The 19,028-nt window shown below is 49.7% G+C and overlaps 2 protein-coding genes across 2 annotated transcripts in view; one reads left to right on the forward strand and one right to left on the reverse strand.

The window, feature by feature from the left end:
• The first annotated feature begins 422 nt into the window (after window positions 1-422).
• GPR135 (G protein-coupled receptor 135) lies at window positions 423-3,021 on the forward strand. The gene has a single exon (XM_059850542.1). The coding sequence runs from the start codon at window positions 423-425 to the stop codon at window positions 1,704-1,706; it is 1,284 nt and encodes a 427-aa protein (XP_059706525.1). The 3' UTR covers window positions 1,707-3,021.
• A 9,335-nt stretch (window positions 3,022-12,356) lies between these two features.
• Window positions 12,357-19,028, reverse strand: part of DAAM1 (dishevelled associated activator of morphogenesis 1) — a 94,285-nt gene continuing 87,613 nt past the window's right edge. The window contains exons 23-26 of the mRNA XM_059850543.1: window positions 18,291-18,351; window positions 17,542-17,673; window positions 15,853-16,023; window positions 12,357-15,248 (exon numbers count right to left, since the gene is read on the reverse strand). Coding sequence (XP_059706526.1) covers window positions 15,039-15,248; window positions 15,853-16,023; window positions 17,542-17,673; window positions 18,291-18,351 — 574 coding nt within the window. The 3' untranslated portion in view covers window positions 12,357-15,038. The remainder of the gene's footprint in view (window positions 15,249-15,852; window positions 16,024-17,541; window positions 17,674-18,290; window positions 18,352-19,028) is intronic.

The raw sequence follows: 19,028 nt of genomic DNA on the forward strand, positions 1-19,028 counted from the left end.
AGTTAAAGCATGGATGAGAGTGGGAGGAAAGGTCCTGCTGCCCACGATGGGGTCCCTGGCCTGATCCTCAATCTTACACCTGATGGTCCCTCAAACTCCAGCCTGGTGAGTCAGGGTGATGGTCCTGGCCTCCAGCTGAGAGTCTGCGGGTAGCTGGTTCTCCGCGATGGGCTGGGGGCTGTGCGGGGAGAGGCGCTGACCGGTGCTGCCCGGGGAGCACATCTGTGGGGACCCAGAGGATGGTCCCGCTGTGGGCTGCGTTCCCCCGGCCCCACTGCCCGTCTGTAAGGGCTCCGCTCCGCCGCCGCCGGGTCCGGCTGGGCCGGGCCGGGCCGGTTCCCCGGGCAACGGCGGCCGAGCGACGTCAGCGGCCGGGGGGGCCGGGAGCGGCGGGGCCTCCGCAGCCGCGGCGGGGCCGGGCCATGAGGCTGCGCATGGAGCCGGCGGCGGCCGTGCCGGGCAACCTCTCCCGCGGCGGCGGCGGCGGCGGCAACGAGAGCGGCGGGGCGGCGGCGGCGGGGACGGCGGGGTGGTCGGCGGCGGCGCTGGCCTCGCAAGCGGCCGCGCTGCTACTCATCTTCGCCCTCTCGGCTCTGGGCAACGGGGCGGTGGTGCTGGTGATCGCCCGGCACCGGCAGCTCCGCACGGTCACCAACGCCTTCGTGCTGTCGCTGTCGCTGTCGGAGCTGCTGGGCGCCCTGCTCTGCCTGCCGCTGGCCTTCCTCAGCCTGCTCAGCCGCCCGCCCGGCGCTTGGCTCTTCGGGCAGCGCCTGTGCCTGGCCAGCGCCGCGCTCCACGCCGGGCTGGGCATCGCCGCCACGCTCACCATGGCCCTGCTCTCCTTCGACCGCTACTGTGCCATCGTCCGCCAGCCTCGGCACAAGATGGGCCGGCGCCGCGCCGCACAGCTGCTGGCCGCGGTCTGGCTGGCCGCCCTGGCGCTGGCCGGGCCCTGGTACGGGCTGGCGGGCGAGGGCCGTCGCGAAGCCCGTCCCGGCGCCTACCGCTGCGTCTACGTGCTGCCGTGGGGCTCTTCGCGGCTCGGGCCGCCCTATGGCGCCGCCCTCATCGTGCTCTGCTACCTCCTGCCTTTCGCCGTCATGTGCTTCTGCCACTTCAACATCTGCCGGGCGGTGCGGCTGGCCGAGAGCCGTGTGCGGCCGCTCACCACCTACGGGCACCTGCTGCGCGCCTACGGGGAGATGCGCACGGCCACCACGGTCCTCATCATGATCGTCTCCATCATCTGCTGCTGGGGGCCCTACTGCATCCTGGGGCTGGCCGCCGCCGCCGGCCGCCTGCCCTTCTCGCCCACCATGGACGCCGTGGCCAGCGGGATGGCCTGGGCCAACGGCGCCATCAACCCCCTCATCTACGCCGCCCGTAACCCCAACATCTCGGTGCTGCTGCGGCGCAGCCGGGAGGGCGGCTACAGGACTAGGAACAACATGGTCGCCTACCTGTCGGTGCCGGGCCGCCAGCCGGAGCCGCGGAGCCGGGCTGAGCGGGTCCGGGAACGCTACATCAATCGGCACAGCGGGCCCCCGGGCAGCGCCATCTCCTCGTCCAGCCCGGCCAGCGGGGGAGAGGTGGCCATGTGGGCCTGCAAGACTCCCGCTGTGCTCTTCTGTCGGGATGGGCAGCCGGACACTGCCTCTGAGGCCACCCTGAAGGCCAGAGCCGGCGCCATCGACACCAGCCTCTGAAGGGCTGGGGGACCGGCATGGAGGCGTCTGGCCCCGGGTTTCCTCCCTGAAGAAAGTCCTGCTGCTTGGAGCCCTTTGCAGCCGGATTACCAGGAATGTGTGATGGGACTGTGTTTCCTCTCCACTGTGTGAGCTCTGCTTTGGTGACCCCATCTGCGAGCAGCAGGAGCTCCACAGGGAAGGGGAATGCCCCTTCCTTTTCAGCAGGCCTGATGGATGCATCGGTGACAGCCACCGAGCCCAGCCAAGGCAGAGCTCAGCTGCGAGAAGAGGACAGTGTTTGCTCCAGACCTGCAGAAAGTGCCACTGTGAAGCTTCGAGGCTGACACACCAAAGCAGCCCAAAGTGACTGAATGACTGTGGGAGCTGTTTGTTAAGTGCCAAAAAAGCAACTGAAAGCTGAGCACTGACAGCTGGAAGCCACTCTGAAAACACCACACTGTGAAAAAACGCATCATGGCAGGAAAATGTTGCTTTTATCTGTTATATGTGGAAGTGCCAACAGTCATAAAGTCACAGACTGTAGGACGGGCTGAAAAAGTGATCTATTTATATGTTTGGGGTTTTTTAATTTAAACTGAAGCATAACAAGAAAAGTAATTGTGAAAGGGAAGATGTATGATACTGGGAGGGAAGGAAAGGAAGGTAATACCTCAGGTGTCAGAATTTCAGGGGCCTTTTCTCTTTCTTTGCAGGTATGGTCAACGTAAAATACTATGAATATGAGAAAAACGAGTTCCTCAGACTGACTGAAAAGGGTGTGGGCGTAAACTGTGGTGTGCACAAGATGTATGTTTTCTTTTTGAGCTCATCCAGAGTGTCTCTCATCTCCAAGGGTTTTACCATAATTAGAGGAGCTGTGTGAGGGAAGTGTCTGAAAGGAGAGGCAAAGCAATACCATGTGTTCTCTGTGTGCTCTGCAGCATGTGAAAATGTTTATGCACAGAACAGATATTGTTGTATTGATGGCAGCAATCCACTGGAATAAAATATTTAAAAAGCAGCTGTTTGCTGTTGGGAAAAAAAAAAGGAAAATAACGTAATGAAAATGCAATTGCACAGCATAAATTTGAACAAATTTATCAGTGTAATCTTTTTGTTCAAGGGTCCAAAGCCTTAAATTAGTATTTTGAATCTGAAATGAAGATTTGGCCTTTGTTTGTCAGAGTTTAGTGTGAAGACAGTGTTTTTCCTTGTACAGGCTTTAAAAATACAGTGTTTTGGTTTTACTGGATTTTTCAGCTGTTTGTGACGCAAGTGAACACTCTATCATTATTTTGTAAGTGAAGAAATAAATTGTCTTTTATGCAGGAAATGAAAGTGTCTCAGCCTGGCATCATTCTCAGGCCAGCCTTGGGAAGGGAACTCCTGTAAAATATTGCCAGATGGATGATAGCAGAGAGAACTAATTGTGAAATTTTAATGCAGCTGCTTTCTGTGCTGTAAGCATTGCTGTAACTTTCTTCTCTGATGCTCCTGAAGCCCGTGAGGGAAAATCTGACCCTTGACTACTCAGCACTGCTAATTTGCCCTGCAGCTACTGGATTTTGCAGGTTGAGCAGTGTTCCCTTGCTGTGTTTCAGAAAGAAGCTGTGCAGAAAGCCCATAGCTCTTCACAGGAGCTGCTTGACACGGGTGGCTTGTTGGAAGGGCAGGAGAGGAATTCCTGGCACAGCAGTGCCTGGCTCAGTGTAAATGGAAAGGGGTGGTTGTGGATGATGGGATTGGATTGAACCCTTACCTGGGTAGCTGCAGGTGGTAACAAGGAGGGTGGTGGGGGATAATTGATCATGCATGAAAGCCCCTGGAAAGGGTGGTGCTGCTCCCCTCAGTGCCTGGCTCTGGCCGCCTTCCCTGTCCCTTCTGTCCCCACCATCCCAGCTGACTCAGGCTCTGAACAACCACTGGTTCCCTCTTTTTCATACTGGTTTCCTTTTCTACTGATTTGATGTACCACAGGCCAGGGAAGTTCCTCTGTGGCAGTCAGGTATGGCAAGGGAAGGACTGGCGGTGTCAGGACTGAAGGAGCTGCACTGGGAGAGTGGAAGTAACACAGCTTTCTAGGAAAGTGGTGGTGAAGCTGCTTAACACAGGTTTCAACATCTTTTTAACAAGCTCAGGCTGGTGCATGTTAGTCTTGTATGTGAGGAATTGAAGGAGGGCAGCTGGCTGTGGGTTGGAGGCATCACAAACTGGCACATTTCTGTGAAAAGCTAACTTGGGCTGTAGCAAGGGGAGATTCTTGACCTGATCCTTTCTGACATGGACCTGCAGCTGCAGCTTCAGTAGAGAGCCAGCTTGTGTTTCAAAGCTGTCCCTGGCCTGTGCTCCTCATAATCACAGAATCATAGAATCATTTCAGTTGAAAAAGGCCTCTTAGGTGATCAAGTCCCAGCGCTGCCAAATCTACCACTAACCCATCCCTAAGTGCCACACCTACGTCTTTTAAATGCCTCCAGGGATTGTGACTTCACCACTTCCCAGGGCAGCCTGTACAGGTGTTTGGCAACATTTTCTGTGAAGATATTTTCCCTAATACCCAATTTAAACCTCTTCTCGTACAACTTGAGGCAATTTCATCTGGTCCTGTTATTGTTACCTGGGAGAAGAGACCAACCCCACCTGTCTACAACCTCCCTTCAGGTAATTGTAGAGAAGTTCCTTCCAAATCTCCTTTTCTCCTGGCTAAACACTCCTCACATCACAGCACTGTTGAACCAGTCAGGTCTCTACAGCCACAGTTTTAAAAGTATGTTTTAAAAAATACAACCAAATGGTCTTAACTAAACCAAACCAAAGGCTGCAGGTTGCCTGCCAAAACAATCCTTGAAATGCTGCTGTGTCCCAGCTCTGCTGAAGGTTGCTGCCTGTCACCCAGCACCAGAGTGAGTGAGAAGATCTGTCCCTGCACCTCTCAATGGCTTCATGTGTTCATCTGGGAGAAAGAAACCAGTGGATTAAGCCACTGTTTTACTCCAGATCTGAAAACTCTGCCCTCTGTGGTTGCAGCTGCTTGTTCTTAGGTGAGAAAACATTGCAGCAGGTGGATTCTGGCCAAGCCACTATGGGACATCACATCTCCCACATGCCTGTGCTGGTGTCACCCCACTTAGAGATCCCCTTTCTCTGAAGGCAGGAAGACACTGATGTTTTAGACACTACAAAACTGGCTCTGAGGCTCCAACCCTCCAGCTTCTGTCCTTTTTCCTCCCTTGAGATGAGCCTGGACAAAGCAAATTGCACAAATTTTATTTGCTCAAGGATATAGGGACGTATTTTAGCAAACCAAAAATCATGTGGATTATTCTGTGCAGGATACTCAGCAGAGGAGAAAGAGGAGTTTGAGTGATTTGAAGGCCAGTTCAGCCCTGGATACTGCAGACAAGTGCAGTCAAAAGCAAATTAAAAGTGAGTCTTTGAGCTCTTCAGTCTCTTGTTGACTTTGCAGCATATTTAAACCCTCAGTTTAAGAGTACCTTACTATTTGGCAATAATAACATGCCACTGACTGAACTAATGCATTATATCTTAGAAGGAAAACATTAAGTCTTGATGAATGACAAGCATTTCAGAACATACTGCTCCAACTGCATGCAGTGGTAGTTTTCCTGCTGATTTAATCATCAGATTCATTCAAGTAGTTATTTTCCACTCCCTTCCTAATCTGTGGATGAAGCCTCCGTTCAAAGCAAATGCTGTGTGCATAACTTAGGAGCTGTGAACAATTAGCAGTCCAATTAGCAGTATTTACAAGTGACAGCCAGATGGGCTGTAATAGCTGCCATCAATCACCAGAACGGGGAGAGCTCAGGAGTTTGAAATACCCCATTGCTGCCTCTCTTTCAGCACTGGAGTTGATTCCTGTATCCAGCAGATGCCAGCAGAGACCTCGGCAGCCAGCAGAGCTGTCCCAGCACTGATCCTGAGAAAAGCCTTTCTGTTACCCTCAGAGCTGCTGCTTCCCAAAAACCAGCACTCAGGGTAGGGGTTGTGACTGATGCCCAAAGAGCACCTCAGCAAAACTTATTTTGAAAGACAGATTCAACACATGCTGCTCTTTGGGAAGTTGGTTGTACGGGCTGCAATGAGTAATTTGGAAAGCACATCAGAAAAGTCGCATTTTGAGCATGCAGGCCAGAGCTGCAGAGCTGCAGTCTGCAGGGCTGGTGAGATCAGTCCCAGTGCTGGCAGCATGCTTTGCTCAGCAGCACAGCTGCCTCTGCACTCTGGATGCTTTTGTATTTTCACATGATGGCTCTGGTTATTAATAATAAATGGGTGCACATCTAGATCTGCTTGCAAAGCATTACAGAGCCACAAAGTAAGTGCTAGAAAGAAAAGATCCCAAGTCCTCCAGGAGGAATAACCCACAATAAGATCCAGTCTTGGGGGATCATGCCCAACTGCACGGTGCTGCTTTGCTGCTGCAAGCCTTGGGCTTGCTGTGACCAGTGGGGTGAGTCCCAGAGGCTTCACTGGGGCTGAATGTGAGAGGACAAGGCCAGCCCTCCCTCCTAGAGCATGGCCAGCCCTCCTGCTGCTCCCAGTTTGCAGAGGAGTGATGGGTTTTCAGTGCAAGGCTGCTGGCAGGCCACTACCTGAGTGCTGAAGCATCCACATCACCACAGCCAAAGTTCTTGGGCAGCAGCTCAGCATTTCTAGGTATTTTTTCCTTAAGAATTCACTGCTGCAAGAAGCAGAAGAAAAAGTGGCATGGGGGGAGACAGACTGTGAATCCCTCTCAGTGGCATGAAATGGATGAGGCACAGGGGAAATCAAAGTGAAAGCAGCAGAAACCCCAGGGCACAGCACTAATATGTCTGGGGAGTTATGGATGAGCTCAGCCATGAAGACCCCAGGAGGCTGTGACAGAAGGAAATTTAACAAGGAGGGCTGTGTGCTGGGGCTGTTTGTACTGGGTGGCAGAGCACACCAGTGTGCCCACAGGCTCATTGGTGATCATAAGAGATGAGTAGGATCCAGCTGTGATTCAGCAGAGGAAGTAAATTCACCCTGAGAGGAACTGCTTGTTATTTGTCTTATTTCTTGACTGCTGGCACTGAGCTCCTCCAGGTTCAGCTGTTTTCACAGAGGCAAGCACTGCCAGAAGCCCACAAAACCAACCAGGGAGCAATTTCTGAGTACTTGGGATCCTTAATTTTATACATCCATTATTCTTGCCTTTATTTTTAATCTTTTCTCTTGCACAGTCAGTTCAGAAGCTAAGGGAGCATTGAAAGGTAATCATAAAGGTAACAAAGTTTTTTTAGAAGCTTTGTTTAGACCAGAGGATTGTGCCTTTCCTCAGGGGCCTTTCATTGTGTGCACTGAAGAGTTAAAGGTGTTTGCAAACCACAGAGCTCCACACATTTGCTTTCCCTTCAGACATGGACACTTCTCCTTGCCCATAAAAGAAAAGATGCAGCCCTGATGAATTTAGGGAATCACTTAATAAAATTATATTCCTCAGTTCCTGGGATGGAGGTTGGGAGTGGAAATAGGGCTGATGAGCCTTCCACCTCTGGAGGAACATCCATGTTTCTCCCAGGGGCCGGAGCTACTCTGGCTGAAGGCAGCGGGGATATCTCCTCCTGCTTCTGCCAGCAGCTCCGATGCAGAGGCTTAAACACTTTGGGTAGTGCTTGGGGGTTTGGCCAGAGGGATTCACTGAGGGATTCACACTCAGAGCAGGTGACATTGTCCCCATGTTGGGGCTGCACATGGACACCAGGCTGGCTCCTATGTGAGATTGTGGAAAACACCAGGCTAGCCCAGCCCACCCCACTCCCATGGGAGAGCAGCTGGGAGGATCTTGGTGCTTCAAAACTTCTCTGGATGGGCCCTACAAATTAACACACCCCCCCAGGCTCATCTGCCCTCAGGGTAGATGTGGACAAAACCAGCAAAATAAATTTTTCTGAAATTCATATTGCCCTCCCAGCAATTCCCTCACGACCCCATAAATGTAATTTGCTTACCTGATTTAGCAACATACTCTGAACTAATCTCAGCATCAGGGATAAAAAATGCTCTGAGTAACCAGGTCACTTATTTTTTCCAGTGGAATCTAATGTGCTGCAGCACTTGTGCCTGATCTGTGCCTGTGGCTTCTGTGCTCAGTCTGGTGCATTTTACAGAACATTTGGTAATATAGCATCCCTGAGGTCATGTCAAGTTCTGAATACAGCATTTGAATTGTGGAGTCTTTACAGAAAATGTAACTCAAATGGTGATTGCCTCCTGCTGTTAAATTGGAAAGATTTACCATAGAAACCAGGCCTTGCCTGAGTGCTTCTCACTGATTTCACAGCAAAAAAGGGTTTTAGGCAATGATCAGGAGCTGGACAAAGCACAAAACTGGGACTTTCTAATTTTCCTTGAGCCCAGAGGATGCTCTGCACAGAGCTTGGCAAAGTAAAGCCATGTCAAAGTACACAGGCACAAATTCAAGCAGATGGAAAAGCTCCTGGCACCCCTCAGCACCCACAGCCCAGGTGAAGGCAGGGGCATTGTCCCAGCTTACAGCAGTGTCCTGGCAGGCCAAAGGCATGGGTTAGGCAGCAGGAACAAAGCTGTGTCCTCCAGACTTGCTGTGCTGCTGCCCAGGATAATCCTGGTTTAGAGCAGCTCTGCCTGCTGCTGCCCCAAACCGAAGTTTGTTCTGCCTCTCCTGCAGAGCCACCCCTGAGCTGAGAGCACATGAGCAAATACTGGAATATGGGCCTGTAAAGAAAGGAATGAAAAATGGCAATTTCAATGAATTACCTTCACAAAATTGCTCTGAGAACTGGGAAACTCCAGCTTAATGTCAAGTTCTTTGCAGTGTGACAACAGAGTGCATACAAAACGTGGAAACCCAGGGCACCAGGAATATTTCCCTGTCTGCTCTGGGGTGTTCTGACCCCCAGGGGAGCACTGACTTTGACCCCCATTCATGGAGAAAGTTTCCTAGACTTCAAAATAGACTAGAATCCACAAAAGTGTGAAACAGATTATAGAGAGCAGTGTAGGTGTGTCACTTGGTGAGAAACAGGTTTTGGGGTTTTTAGTATGTTGTGGATGGAAGCAAGATGGAGGGCTCAGGGTGTTGTCCTGGGTTTCTTCTTCATGCTTCTTCTTCCTTCTTCTTCTTGGGTTTTGGTGGCATTTTGTAATTGGGCAGAAAATTCCACATTGAGAGTTCTTTGGGATCAGTTATTGGGTTAAAAGGGAAAATAATCTAGGTGTCAGTTCTTAATTGGATTGTTTAGTCTTAAAAGACCTTGTAACAAGAGACTGTTGGCCATTTTGTGCCTGGCTAATGAAAAGCTGCCAAACTCACAGTAAAGAGACTGTTTTACTGATAAGAAATAATAAACACCTGAGTCTGAACATGAATTACTGTCTCAAGTGCCTTCAATCCAGAGCCAGAGAAACCAACAACTGGTACCCCGGCAGAAAGCTGGGTAGGAACAGGCTCCCAACACAAACCCTGGCACTGGGGCAAGCCCTGGGGACACTGTAGTGCAGTGGGGCATTCTGTGGTAATTTCAAAAGCCATGGAAGTAAGTTCAGATGACCCATGAAACTGTTCTGAGTTGGTTTATCTTACACACACGTGCATTTTTGGTGCCTGCATGTGCACACCCTGAGCATCCACCTGAAGGTCAGGCATTGCCAAAAGTCAAAGAGAAGCCACAGGCTGTGACCTTCAGCTATTTGACTCGAATTGCAGTGGAGAGAATTAAAATTAGCCCTCCTCATGCTGGGGGAAACTTCCATAGAAAATTCAGCATGAGAACTTTTCAGACCACAGTAGAGATCGCAGAGGAAAACAAGAAGCAGAATTGATTTTGTTCTTGGCAGCTCTAAAATGCTGAAGGTGGAAAGAGCCAGCAGATGGCACTTTGCTCTGCCTTTGCTGATTTCTCCCTGGCTTACCTGCACACTCTCAGCAAGCCTGGTTTAAGGCTAAAAATGGCAAGAAATTCTCAGAGGTTTGAGGTCAGAGCACTCCTCAGTCAAACAGAGAGCTCTCCTTTTCACATGCATCTGTTGGAGGACCCTGAACAATGCCAGGGAGAGAGCTCCCAGGAGAGATGTCTGCAGGATTTGCTGCAGGAGATGGAGTGGAGATGGGGCCCATCTCCTCCCTCCTGCATCCATCACCTTTGGGTCCTCTTGGCCTCTCCTGTCTCCTCCAGAAGCAAAACTTAAAGAATGCTTTTACCGAAAGCACAAGCTCATGAAATAACCAGTTTTTATGGGAGTTGAGAATCATAGAATCATAGAATTGTTTGGAATCACAGAATCATTTAGAATGGAAAATATTTCAAAGATCATTGAATCCAACCATTCCCCCCACACTGCCAATCTCACCATTAACCATGTCCCCAGGCACAAGATTTACATGGCTTTTAGATACCTGCAGGGATGGTGACGCCAGCATTGCCCTGAGCAGCCTGTTCCAATGTTTGGTAACTCTTTGGACAAAGAACTTTTCTCTAATATCCAGTCTAAACCTGCCCTTGCATAACTTGAGGCTTTCTCTTGTCCTGTTCTTTGTTACCTGGGAGAAGAGATCAACTCCCACCGGCTCCACCCTCCTGTCAGGGAGCTGTAGAGAGTGAGAAGGTCCCCCCTGAGCCTCCTTTTCTCCAGGCTGAGCCCCCTCAGCTCTCCCAGTTGCTCCTCATGAGACTTGTGCCTGTTCCTGTGGCAGTCCAGCAGTGCCAGCCCTGCACAAGGACTGCAGAATTGATCAGGCTGTGTGAAAGTGAAGATGGCAAAGTGCAGTTTTACCCCAGAGCATCTGCTCGAGGTGTGACATGGGGGCAGTGGCAGTGGGGACAGGTCCCACAGCACAGCTGGGAGCAGAACTGGCAACATCCCTGCTTTGCTTCCCCTATCCCGAGGGCCTCCAGCAGGGATATCAAAGTCTGACAGGTCCACTGGGCCCACGGTCCCCTTTTTTGGGATTAAATAAATAGTCCAGAAGTCCAGCAGAGTGGCTGCCAGCAGGATGGGAGCCGGGTGTGTCTCCCCACCTGGCCGTGCCTGCCCTACTTGCTGAGCTGAGCTTTGCATGCAATGCTGCAGTGCTGCCGTGCCTGCATCAGGCATTGCCACAAGCCCTTGACTCATCTTTTCCCAGCTGGGGGCGATGCCAGGGATAACAGGCTGAGTGCGGGAGGTGACACCTGACACTCCTGTCGCCCCAGCCTTGGGCAGCAGGGAAAGCTGCCGGGCTGGAGCAGAGCACAGTCAGAGCTGGCTCAGCAGGTTTGGTGCCACCAACCCGGGTGGCCCCACGGGACAATTCCGCCGTGCCCGGCAGCTTCCCTGGCACCAGCGGGTCTGGGCAGGTTTGGACCATCCAGAACACAAGGGTGTGCTGTAAGAGGAGGGAACAGCCTCCAGGATTTGGGGAACAGGAGCCTTTTTTCAGGTGAAAACCCAGACAGCCAGCACATCAGTGGACGTGGGCTCACACAGCACAGGTGTGCCAGTCCAGCATAGTGCCCACCCTGGTCCCCTTTCCCCTGGGATGACAAACATTGCATCTGAAATTTGTATTCATAACCAATAGGTGCTGCTAATCCAGCCATGTGGAAGGGTTTGAAGAAACTTGAAAGTAACTAGTTTTTTTTTTCCCCATCCTGTATCTTGGTTGAATAGAAAGCTGTGTCCTGACCTTGCTCACAGCCACCCTGCCCCCTGTGTCACACAGTGGCGTGGCCCAGGAAACCTGCAATCTGCCACAAACTAGAATTTCAGGTCCTCACTGGTTTGTGGGGTCTGGCCAGCTTGTTCCCATCTATTTATGGACAAATCCCAACCAGCCCAGTGCTGGGGACATGGGGATTTATGATGGGAAGAGAAGTTGAAGCTATTCCTGTTTTCCTTGGGTCCTATCACCACTCAGCCCTGGGCTGCTTTCCCATGGCATCACCAGCCCATGACAGCCAGGGGTGGTGATGGAATCTGTGCTCCCTGCCAGCCCCAATCCAAAATGGGAAGCCCATGGGTCAGAGCACAATGCAAATGCTCCCACTGGCACAGGCAGTGGGGTCTGGGGGTGTCTCTGGGTGCTGCAAAAATCACTCAGGAGTGTTGGAAAAAGAAAGTTACACAGCCTGGATGGGAAGGTGTGTGGGAAAGGAAAAGGTGAGCAGGAATAAGCCAGGAGGGGTTTGGGCTACTGCCAAGGAAACATCACTAGATAGGCTAGCCAGAGGCACAGTGGCCAGCCCAGCCAGCACTTCTCCTGGAAAAGGGGACAGGATCCAATCCCATGATACAAAACTGGCTGCTGCCTCAATGCAGGATCCTGGAAAAGCCCCGGCGGGCTTTTGGAAAAATTCCCACCCAGGTGGGAACAGGCATCAGCAACAACAAAATGAGGAAAAATGAATGGGTTCACCAACTGGGAGGTGTTCCAGAACCCACATGTGGGTGGACAGTGAGGATGCTGCAATCCTGGAGGGTGGAAAAACCCCAACCTCCTAAAACACTCAGAGCAAGGGTGAAGGGCTTATCACCTGACCCCAGAGATGCCTGCAAACACACCCAAAAAAGAGCAACCCTCAGAGAGCCTCTTTTTCAACACCTGCCTCAATTCCTAATTATCCCATTTTTCTCCCCCTAAAAAATAACTCAGGCTCTGCCGTGTACACTCACCGAAATCGTTTTGCTTTATTGCATATTGCCATCTTAGAAAATGTACAGTCTCATAACATTACACAGCATTTCCCACTAGCTACAACTACTAACATCCTTGCACCTAACAGACTACCTTAGTCACTACGAAGCTAATAAGGTCCAAGACATAAACTTTCTTTTACAAATTATTATGGATTTTTTTGTTGTTTTGTTTTTGGCATTATTAAAAAAAAAAAATCATCTTTAAAATACACACCCAAGAGAAAAGAGTGGCTACTTACACCAGCACCAATCTAAAAGTAGTTTTCAACAATGGCACATGGAATTACCTGCACACAGCCTTTGTATTTATTTATAGAGATATAATATTTTTTTCTTTTTTCTATTTTTTTTTTTGAAAGAAAACAAAGAAATGGCAAAGTCAGCCTGATAATCAGGCTGTTGTAAAACAATTTAAAAAAAAAACAACAACCCAAGAGGTTTGGAAGGGCAAGAGGAAATCTGTCAGGAAAGGTCCTGATGTGGCACTGGGGTTGCAGAGGCAGGAGCCGGGGTGGGTGCTGGCACCCAGGGACCCCGGGAGGAGATTGCCCTTTCTGACCCCACCATCTGCCCAATTAAACACGTGTGACCAACCATTCCTTAAACCATCAGAAGCCAAACTTTTTCTTTTTAACCTTTTTTTTTTTTCCTTCTTATTTTATATATTTTCAATTCCCCCCCATAGTCCATTCCCTCAATTGTATCAGCCCCATTTTTTTCAGCCATAAATAAAAAATATAAATAGAGGCACTTTAGTTAAGGAATAGTATTATCATTACCTTTTGTCTTTATTTCCCCCTCCTTCTAAAAGCAAAGTGCTTAACTCCACCTTTGAACATAATCTGCAGGTTTTGCAGCTGCTTGGCTATGAGGTGCTGGACCTTATTTTTGCACTTACCTGCTTTATTTATTACTGCTTTAAATGCTACTCAGAAAGTTTTTTTTTTCTTTTTTTCTTTTTTTTTCCTTTTTTTTTTTTAAATCTACAGTGCGTTAAACGTTGCAATGAAGAAAAGAACAAAATGGTAAAACCACAGCTCTTGACAACTCTGCTTCCAGAGAGATTTCACAGCTTTCACTCAGCACACAGACCCCAGGGCCTTCAGGTGCTTAGAACCATTTTTTTTTTATACAAATTAGTTTAAACAGCACTTTTGCTATACAGTACATATAGTTAACTGACATCCCATACCCACCAGTAATACCGATTATCTGACAAAAAAAAAAAAAAAGAACAACCAACCTTATTTCAAATAGTGTTAATATCTAGTGCAACAGGGACAAACTCATCTCTCCACAGGAAAAAGAACAAACAAACAAACAAAAAGATCACAAAAGTATTGGTGGTATAAAAAGGTTTTGTTTTGCTTTCTTAAAAAACATACCACAAATAAATAAAAGTAAAAAGTAACAGTCCTCTATATACTCGGCATAATTTAAGAACAGAAATGTTAATATGTTAATGGTGGTTATTTTTTATTCTCCAATTCTTAATTTTCTAAACCCTTAAATTATTACTCCCTGAGAGCTCTGAATTACTTTTATTATTGGTTTTTTTTTTGTCTTTTTTTTTTTTTTTTTGGACTGACATTTGACAGGTAGTTCTGCTTACAAATTTGCAATGACAATGAACAGCAAACCAGTCAAAAAAGGACCTGGCTAAGAGACGGGTGTTTCTTGGCATCACTGCTTCTGTGTGTCCGAGAAAGAAAAAGGAAAAGAAGGCAGGTGAAAGCTGCTGGGTTTTATCCCAACCCCTTTGTATTTCAGAGACCTTTGGTCCTGACCCACCTTGACAGAGGATACAGTTTGTCCCATTGAACAGAAAGCAAGAACAAAAGTTACAACGCAAAAGTTTATGCTCTTCGTCTCCTCCGAGAACCGAACCTTTCCCACTGTCTTGGGCCAGAAAACGTTGCAAAAGTATAAATACATCAGTGTGGCTTTACAGCGAGAAGCACTTTGGGGTAAAGTTTGTCCTTTAGCAAGGTGGCAGCAGGAGGAAAAAGAGCATTTCCCAAGGATGACGGGAAGAGCATCGCCGGGAGCACCCGCGGCGCCGAGCTCGGGAACCGGCGCGAACGCACAGATTGCGAGTTTCTCACAATAATCACAACAATGAGAGAAAACAAACAAACAAACAATGGATTAAAGTTCAGTCAGCGTTGTTTTGTTGGTTTTTTTTTTTTTTTTTGTCTTTTTTTCTTTAAACCGCTCGGCTTGTGTGCAAGGCGTCCCCTGCAAATGGCCCTGGGGGGGTTCTGAGCAGGAGAGCAGCAGGAGGCAGCTTCCCCGCTGGCTTTGGGACCATGGGGACAACCGGCGGCTTGGGGTTGGGTCCTCTCTTGCTCCACGGACGCGGCATTGTGCTTGTGCATGGGGAGAACTACTTTTTGGAGTGGGGAGGAGGTGGTGCTGGCACTGAGCTGCCCACACACCTCCCCCCACACCCCCCGACCCGACTATTTACACAGTATCTACACACACACACTCGCCCGCGGAGGGACAGAGAGCGTGCCACTGTTCCGCTTGGAATCGCAAGGCAGTGTCATGGAAACAAAAAAAAAACCAAAAAACCCCAAAAACCATAGCCACTTCAGAAAGACTGACCCACGTGTCTTTTGCTGGGTTTTGCTGTCAGTTTGTTTCTCAGAAGTTGAGCTTGGTGACGGGCCTCTCGCGGCCGCTCTCGGCCAGCTGGTTGGTGATGCGCTTGCGGTTGCGCTTCAGCTTGGTGAGGTCCTTGTCGAAGACTTCTCCCGAGCGCAGGGCCGACACCAGGTCGTCGAACTCGCCGCTCTCCTCCCCGCTCTCCTTGGCCTTCCTCGCCTTGCGCTCCCGCTCCCGCTGCTCCTTCAGCTGCAGGCCGTGGTGGAGGGGGAAAAGAAGGCATCTCAGTCTCACACAGGTGGTTGTGGGGGTGCCCAGCACGTGCGTGGTGATCCCCAAACTCGTGGGACTCAAGGGTTGTTTCCCACCCCAGTGCGTAGCACATGAGAGCTGGTCAGGGTTATTGATAGACTACATCCCCCTGGAAGTGCTCCAAGGCCAGGTTGGACAGGGCTTGGAGCAACGTTGTCTAGTGGAAGGGGTCCAAGCTCACAGTGAGGGGGTTGGAACTAGAACTAGGTCACTTCCAGTCCAAACCATTCTATGATTCTGAGATTCTGTGATAAAACCATGGGCTGAGGGTCACAGCCCCATGGCTGCTGCTCATGGGTTACACCAGCCAAAAGACAGCACCAGCTCTGCTGCACATTTCAGCTACAAGACCTCCCCAAACCAAGGTCATTAATCAAGTAATCAAAAGTGAAAAGCCATTGGGTCTATCTAAGACCACAGAAGCTCCCCTCCCAGTCTCCAGTGCTGCCTGTGCCACCCTGACCACCATGGGGACATCATAACATGGTTGCCACTCCCAGATGCTCTGGAGGTGCTGCCAGACTTGCTGGTGTGTGCTCACCTGTGCTTCCATGCGTGCCCGGCGCTCCTCCTCCTCCTTCCTCTTCCTCATGTTCTCGTTCTCCTGCTTGGCCTCGGTCACAGCTTGAAGGAACTGGTCAAAGATGCCAAAGAATTCATCAGGCTGCATTTTGTCTGTGTCTTCTCCAAAGTGCTTCACAGCCTTGGAAAACTGCAAGAGAGAAGACAGGGGTGCATCAGTCTTGGATAAATCCACTGGACTGGTAAAACTTTCAATCTGATGGAGCAGAGGGAAACACTTCCAGCAGCCATAGCACAAAGCAGGGCTTTGCCTCATCAAGCCTGGATTTAAAGCTGAAATAAATCACCTGGTGTGTTACCTGTTGCCCTGCAAGACCTGGATCACTATCAAGCCCCCTCTCTCCCTATCTTGCCTCTGGCTCTGCTGAGCCTCCCCTGCCCCAGCTCCACTTTATTAACTAAGCAGCAGTAAAAACAAGGAAGCAAAATATTGTGGGACTGAAGACATAAAACTAATAGTAAACACGGCAGGGGAAGGGAAACTTGCACTTTTAAGTTTTTCTTTGAAGTATTTTTGGGGTATTATTTATCATTGCCACATGCTCTGCTATTGAAACCAAATGTGTTGGTGAAACTTCTAAAAGAGATTTCTGCCCAGGCTCAGGCACAGCCCTGGGCAGGGAAATTGGGAGTTTTCCTGCCTCTTGTGCTGTTTGCACACCATTAATGTGAGGGAGTCGAATGAGGCCATAGCAGAGGTCAGGACAGGACATCCACAATCTGCCAACGTGTCCCAGTCCCCAAGCAGCCCCCGAGTTGTCCTTGGGACTGACACTCTTTGTTCTCACTTCCAGTCTGAAGGAGACTCTTTGTGCAGAGCAAGTTTGTTAAAACTGTGAAGGCACATTCTGGAGATAAGCACGCTTAAAAGAAAAGAAAAACAAAATCAAAGCACCAACAGATTTATTAGTTGCTTTGAAATTGCAGGGTAGACCAAGAGTAACATTTTTAAAGCCTGCCTGTATGATTTAGTTTTATTTGCAGGGGTGCCCCTGGCTCTTCAAAAGACATTTAGTGCCTTTTTATTTCTTTGTTTACTTAAGAGACTTAACACTTCAAGATGCAGGGAGGAATCTGAGAAGTGCCACTATATAAGTCAATATAATTGAGGTTAATCATGCTGATTTTAATCAAGATATTGCAATTCTCTGCCGTGTTACTAGAGATGCTGGTGGGGGAGGGAAGGCTGAAAATGCTCTCCTCATGTGATATCAAGTTTATAAAACAGGGATGTTTCTGCTTTCCTAAGAGAAAACAGGAACACAACTTGAATCTGGACATGTGTTTAAAAAGCAAAGAGCTGGAGCACGCCACACAGCCCATCCCTTCCAACAACCATGGAAAATTGCTTCAGAGTGGACTTCCACAGATGCTGGGGACCATGACCAGACCTCCTCCAGACCCAGCCAAGGCAGCAGAAGATGATACACTTTGGAGAGCATTTGTCACCAGTCCTAACTCACTGCAGAGGATATCTCTGCCAGGTTACCATCAGGGGTGGCCTGGGTTAGCCATGGCCTCAGCGAGGTCCATGATAATGCCCAAGCATGGATCAGAAGGACAATGCCAGCTGGACAATGGGTACAGCCAGGGAGAAGGAGGTGAGGCTGAAAAGCTGCTCAGATCTCAAGGACATTGGTGGCCTTACCAGCTCTTTTGCTTCCATCAGGAGATCTTCAACATCTGAGAAGCTGAAGCTGGCCAATGTGATGAACTGGCTGACCACAGACACAAACTTGTCACCTGCCTGCTGAACCTGAGACTTCTGGAAGTCCAACTCCTTTGGGGGGGAAAAAAAGGTAAATCTGGTCAGGCCTTGGCTGATGAGGGACACAAATACCACTGGCCTCTGGTAGTGGCATTGGGACTGTGCCTGAATCAGTGCCAGGGGTTCTGCTGGCACCACCACTGCTGCTCCCCCTGCCATGCAGGACACCCTGGATTACACTGCCTGAAGTAAGCTTTTAAGCCAAATCCTGCAGGAAAGCTTATGGAAGCAGGATGATTCAGCAAGACAGTGAGTCCTTTGGGATACCTCCACCATTTCATCACCACTCCAGCTGTGCTGCAGAAGTGCTCCCCAACCCTCAGTGACTTTACAGCCAAGAGGAGACTCCTGTACATCACAGATCCTCCTTGGGCATCACCACTAGGCTTACTCAGCCTCCCTTGATGAATGAGACATAAACCATGAGTGTGGGTAATCACACATGGTAACTTCAGTGCCAGAACAGCCCTGAGAGGACAGGCACACGTGCAGGGCAGGAAGGAAAGGCAAACAGATCTCCAGGATGTGAGATAAAAGCAGCTTCACTGGGAGCTCCCTGGCCTGCCTCCCCAAGGAGGGATTGCTGCTCAGAGCCAGGCTGGACTGTACTTGATTTAAATAATACTTACAGTCTCCACTGCTCTCAGGCCGCTTCTCAGAGTGTTTATTTCTTTCTCCAGCTCAGTCATGCTGTTGGAAATAGCAGGATATTAATTTTCAGCTTTTCTCAGCAAAATCAACAGCTACCTGACCAACTTGACCATGGTTTTCCCACTGAAAAGACCCCAACCCTGCCCACATTGCCTCCTTTTTGTAGATCAATGTGTCTCAAGCAGCAAATCAGGCTGGCAGCCTCTAAGCTGGGACTATCTCACAGTGGCTGCAGCTGCTTGTTTCAAGGCAAAGCGCTCCTCTGTATTTTTAATCAAGGGGACTGCCCAGGTTTAGCCAGCTCAGCAGCCTCCAGCCCTCTCCAAGTGAAAGGATGGCTCAGGAGAGTGCTTTGCTGGGCACAGATTTCTCTCCAGGTCCAGCAGTAGAGGGGATCATTGTCCCAGTGCACAGAGGAGAGTTATTCAGGGTACCACGGTTGGGTGAACACCAGGCAAAGCATCCTTCCGAGGAGCAGCGAGCCTTTCACAAAGGGAGACAGCCCAAATATAGAGAAATAAAAATAAATCACCACGTCTGGCACTGCCTTTGTTTACACAAGGCTCAAGCCCCTGATGAGCTTCAAATTCAAGTGCTTATGGGTTTCTACCACTACTATGTTAGGGGAAGCTTTCTCACAAAGCCTCAGTGACCACAGGCTTGATGCCTTTCCAGGGGTGTCTGTGTGAGAGCTGGGGTCCCTGGAAATGCTGATG

This window comes from Haemorhous mexicanus, chromosome 6 (genome assembly GCF_027477595.1).
Source record: "Haemorhous mexicanus isolate bHaeMex1 chromosome 6, bHaeMex1.pri, whole genome shotgun sequence".
Lineage (NCBI taxonomy): Eukaryota > Metazoa > Chordata > Aves > Passeriformes > Fringillidae > Haemorhous > Haemorhous mexicanus.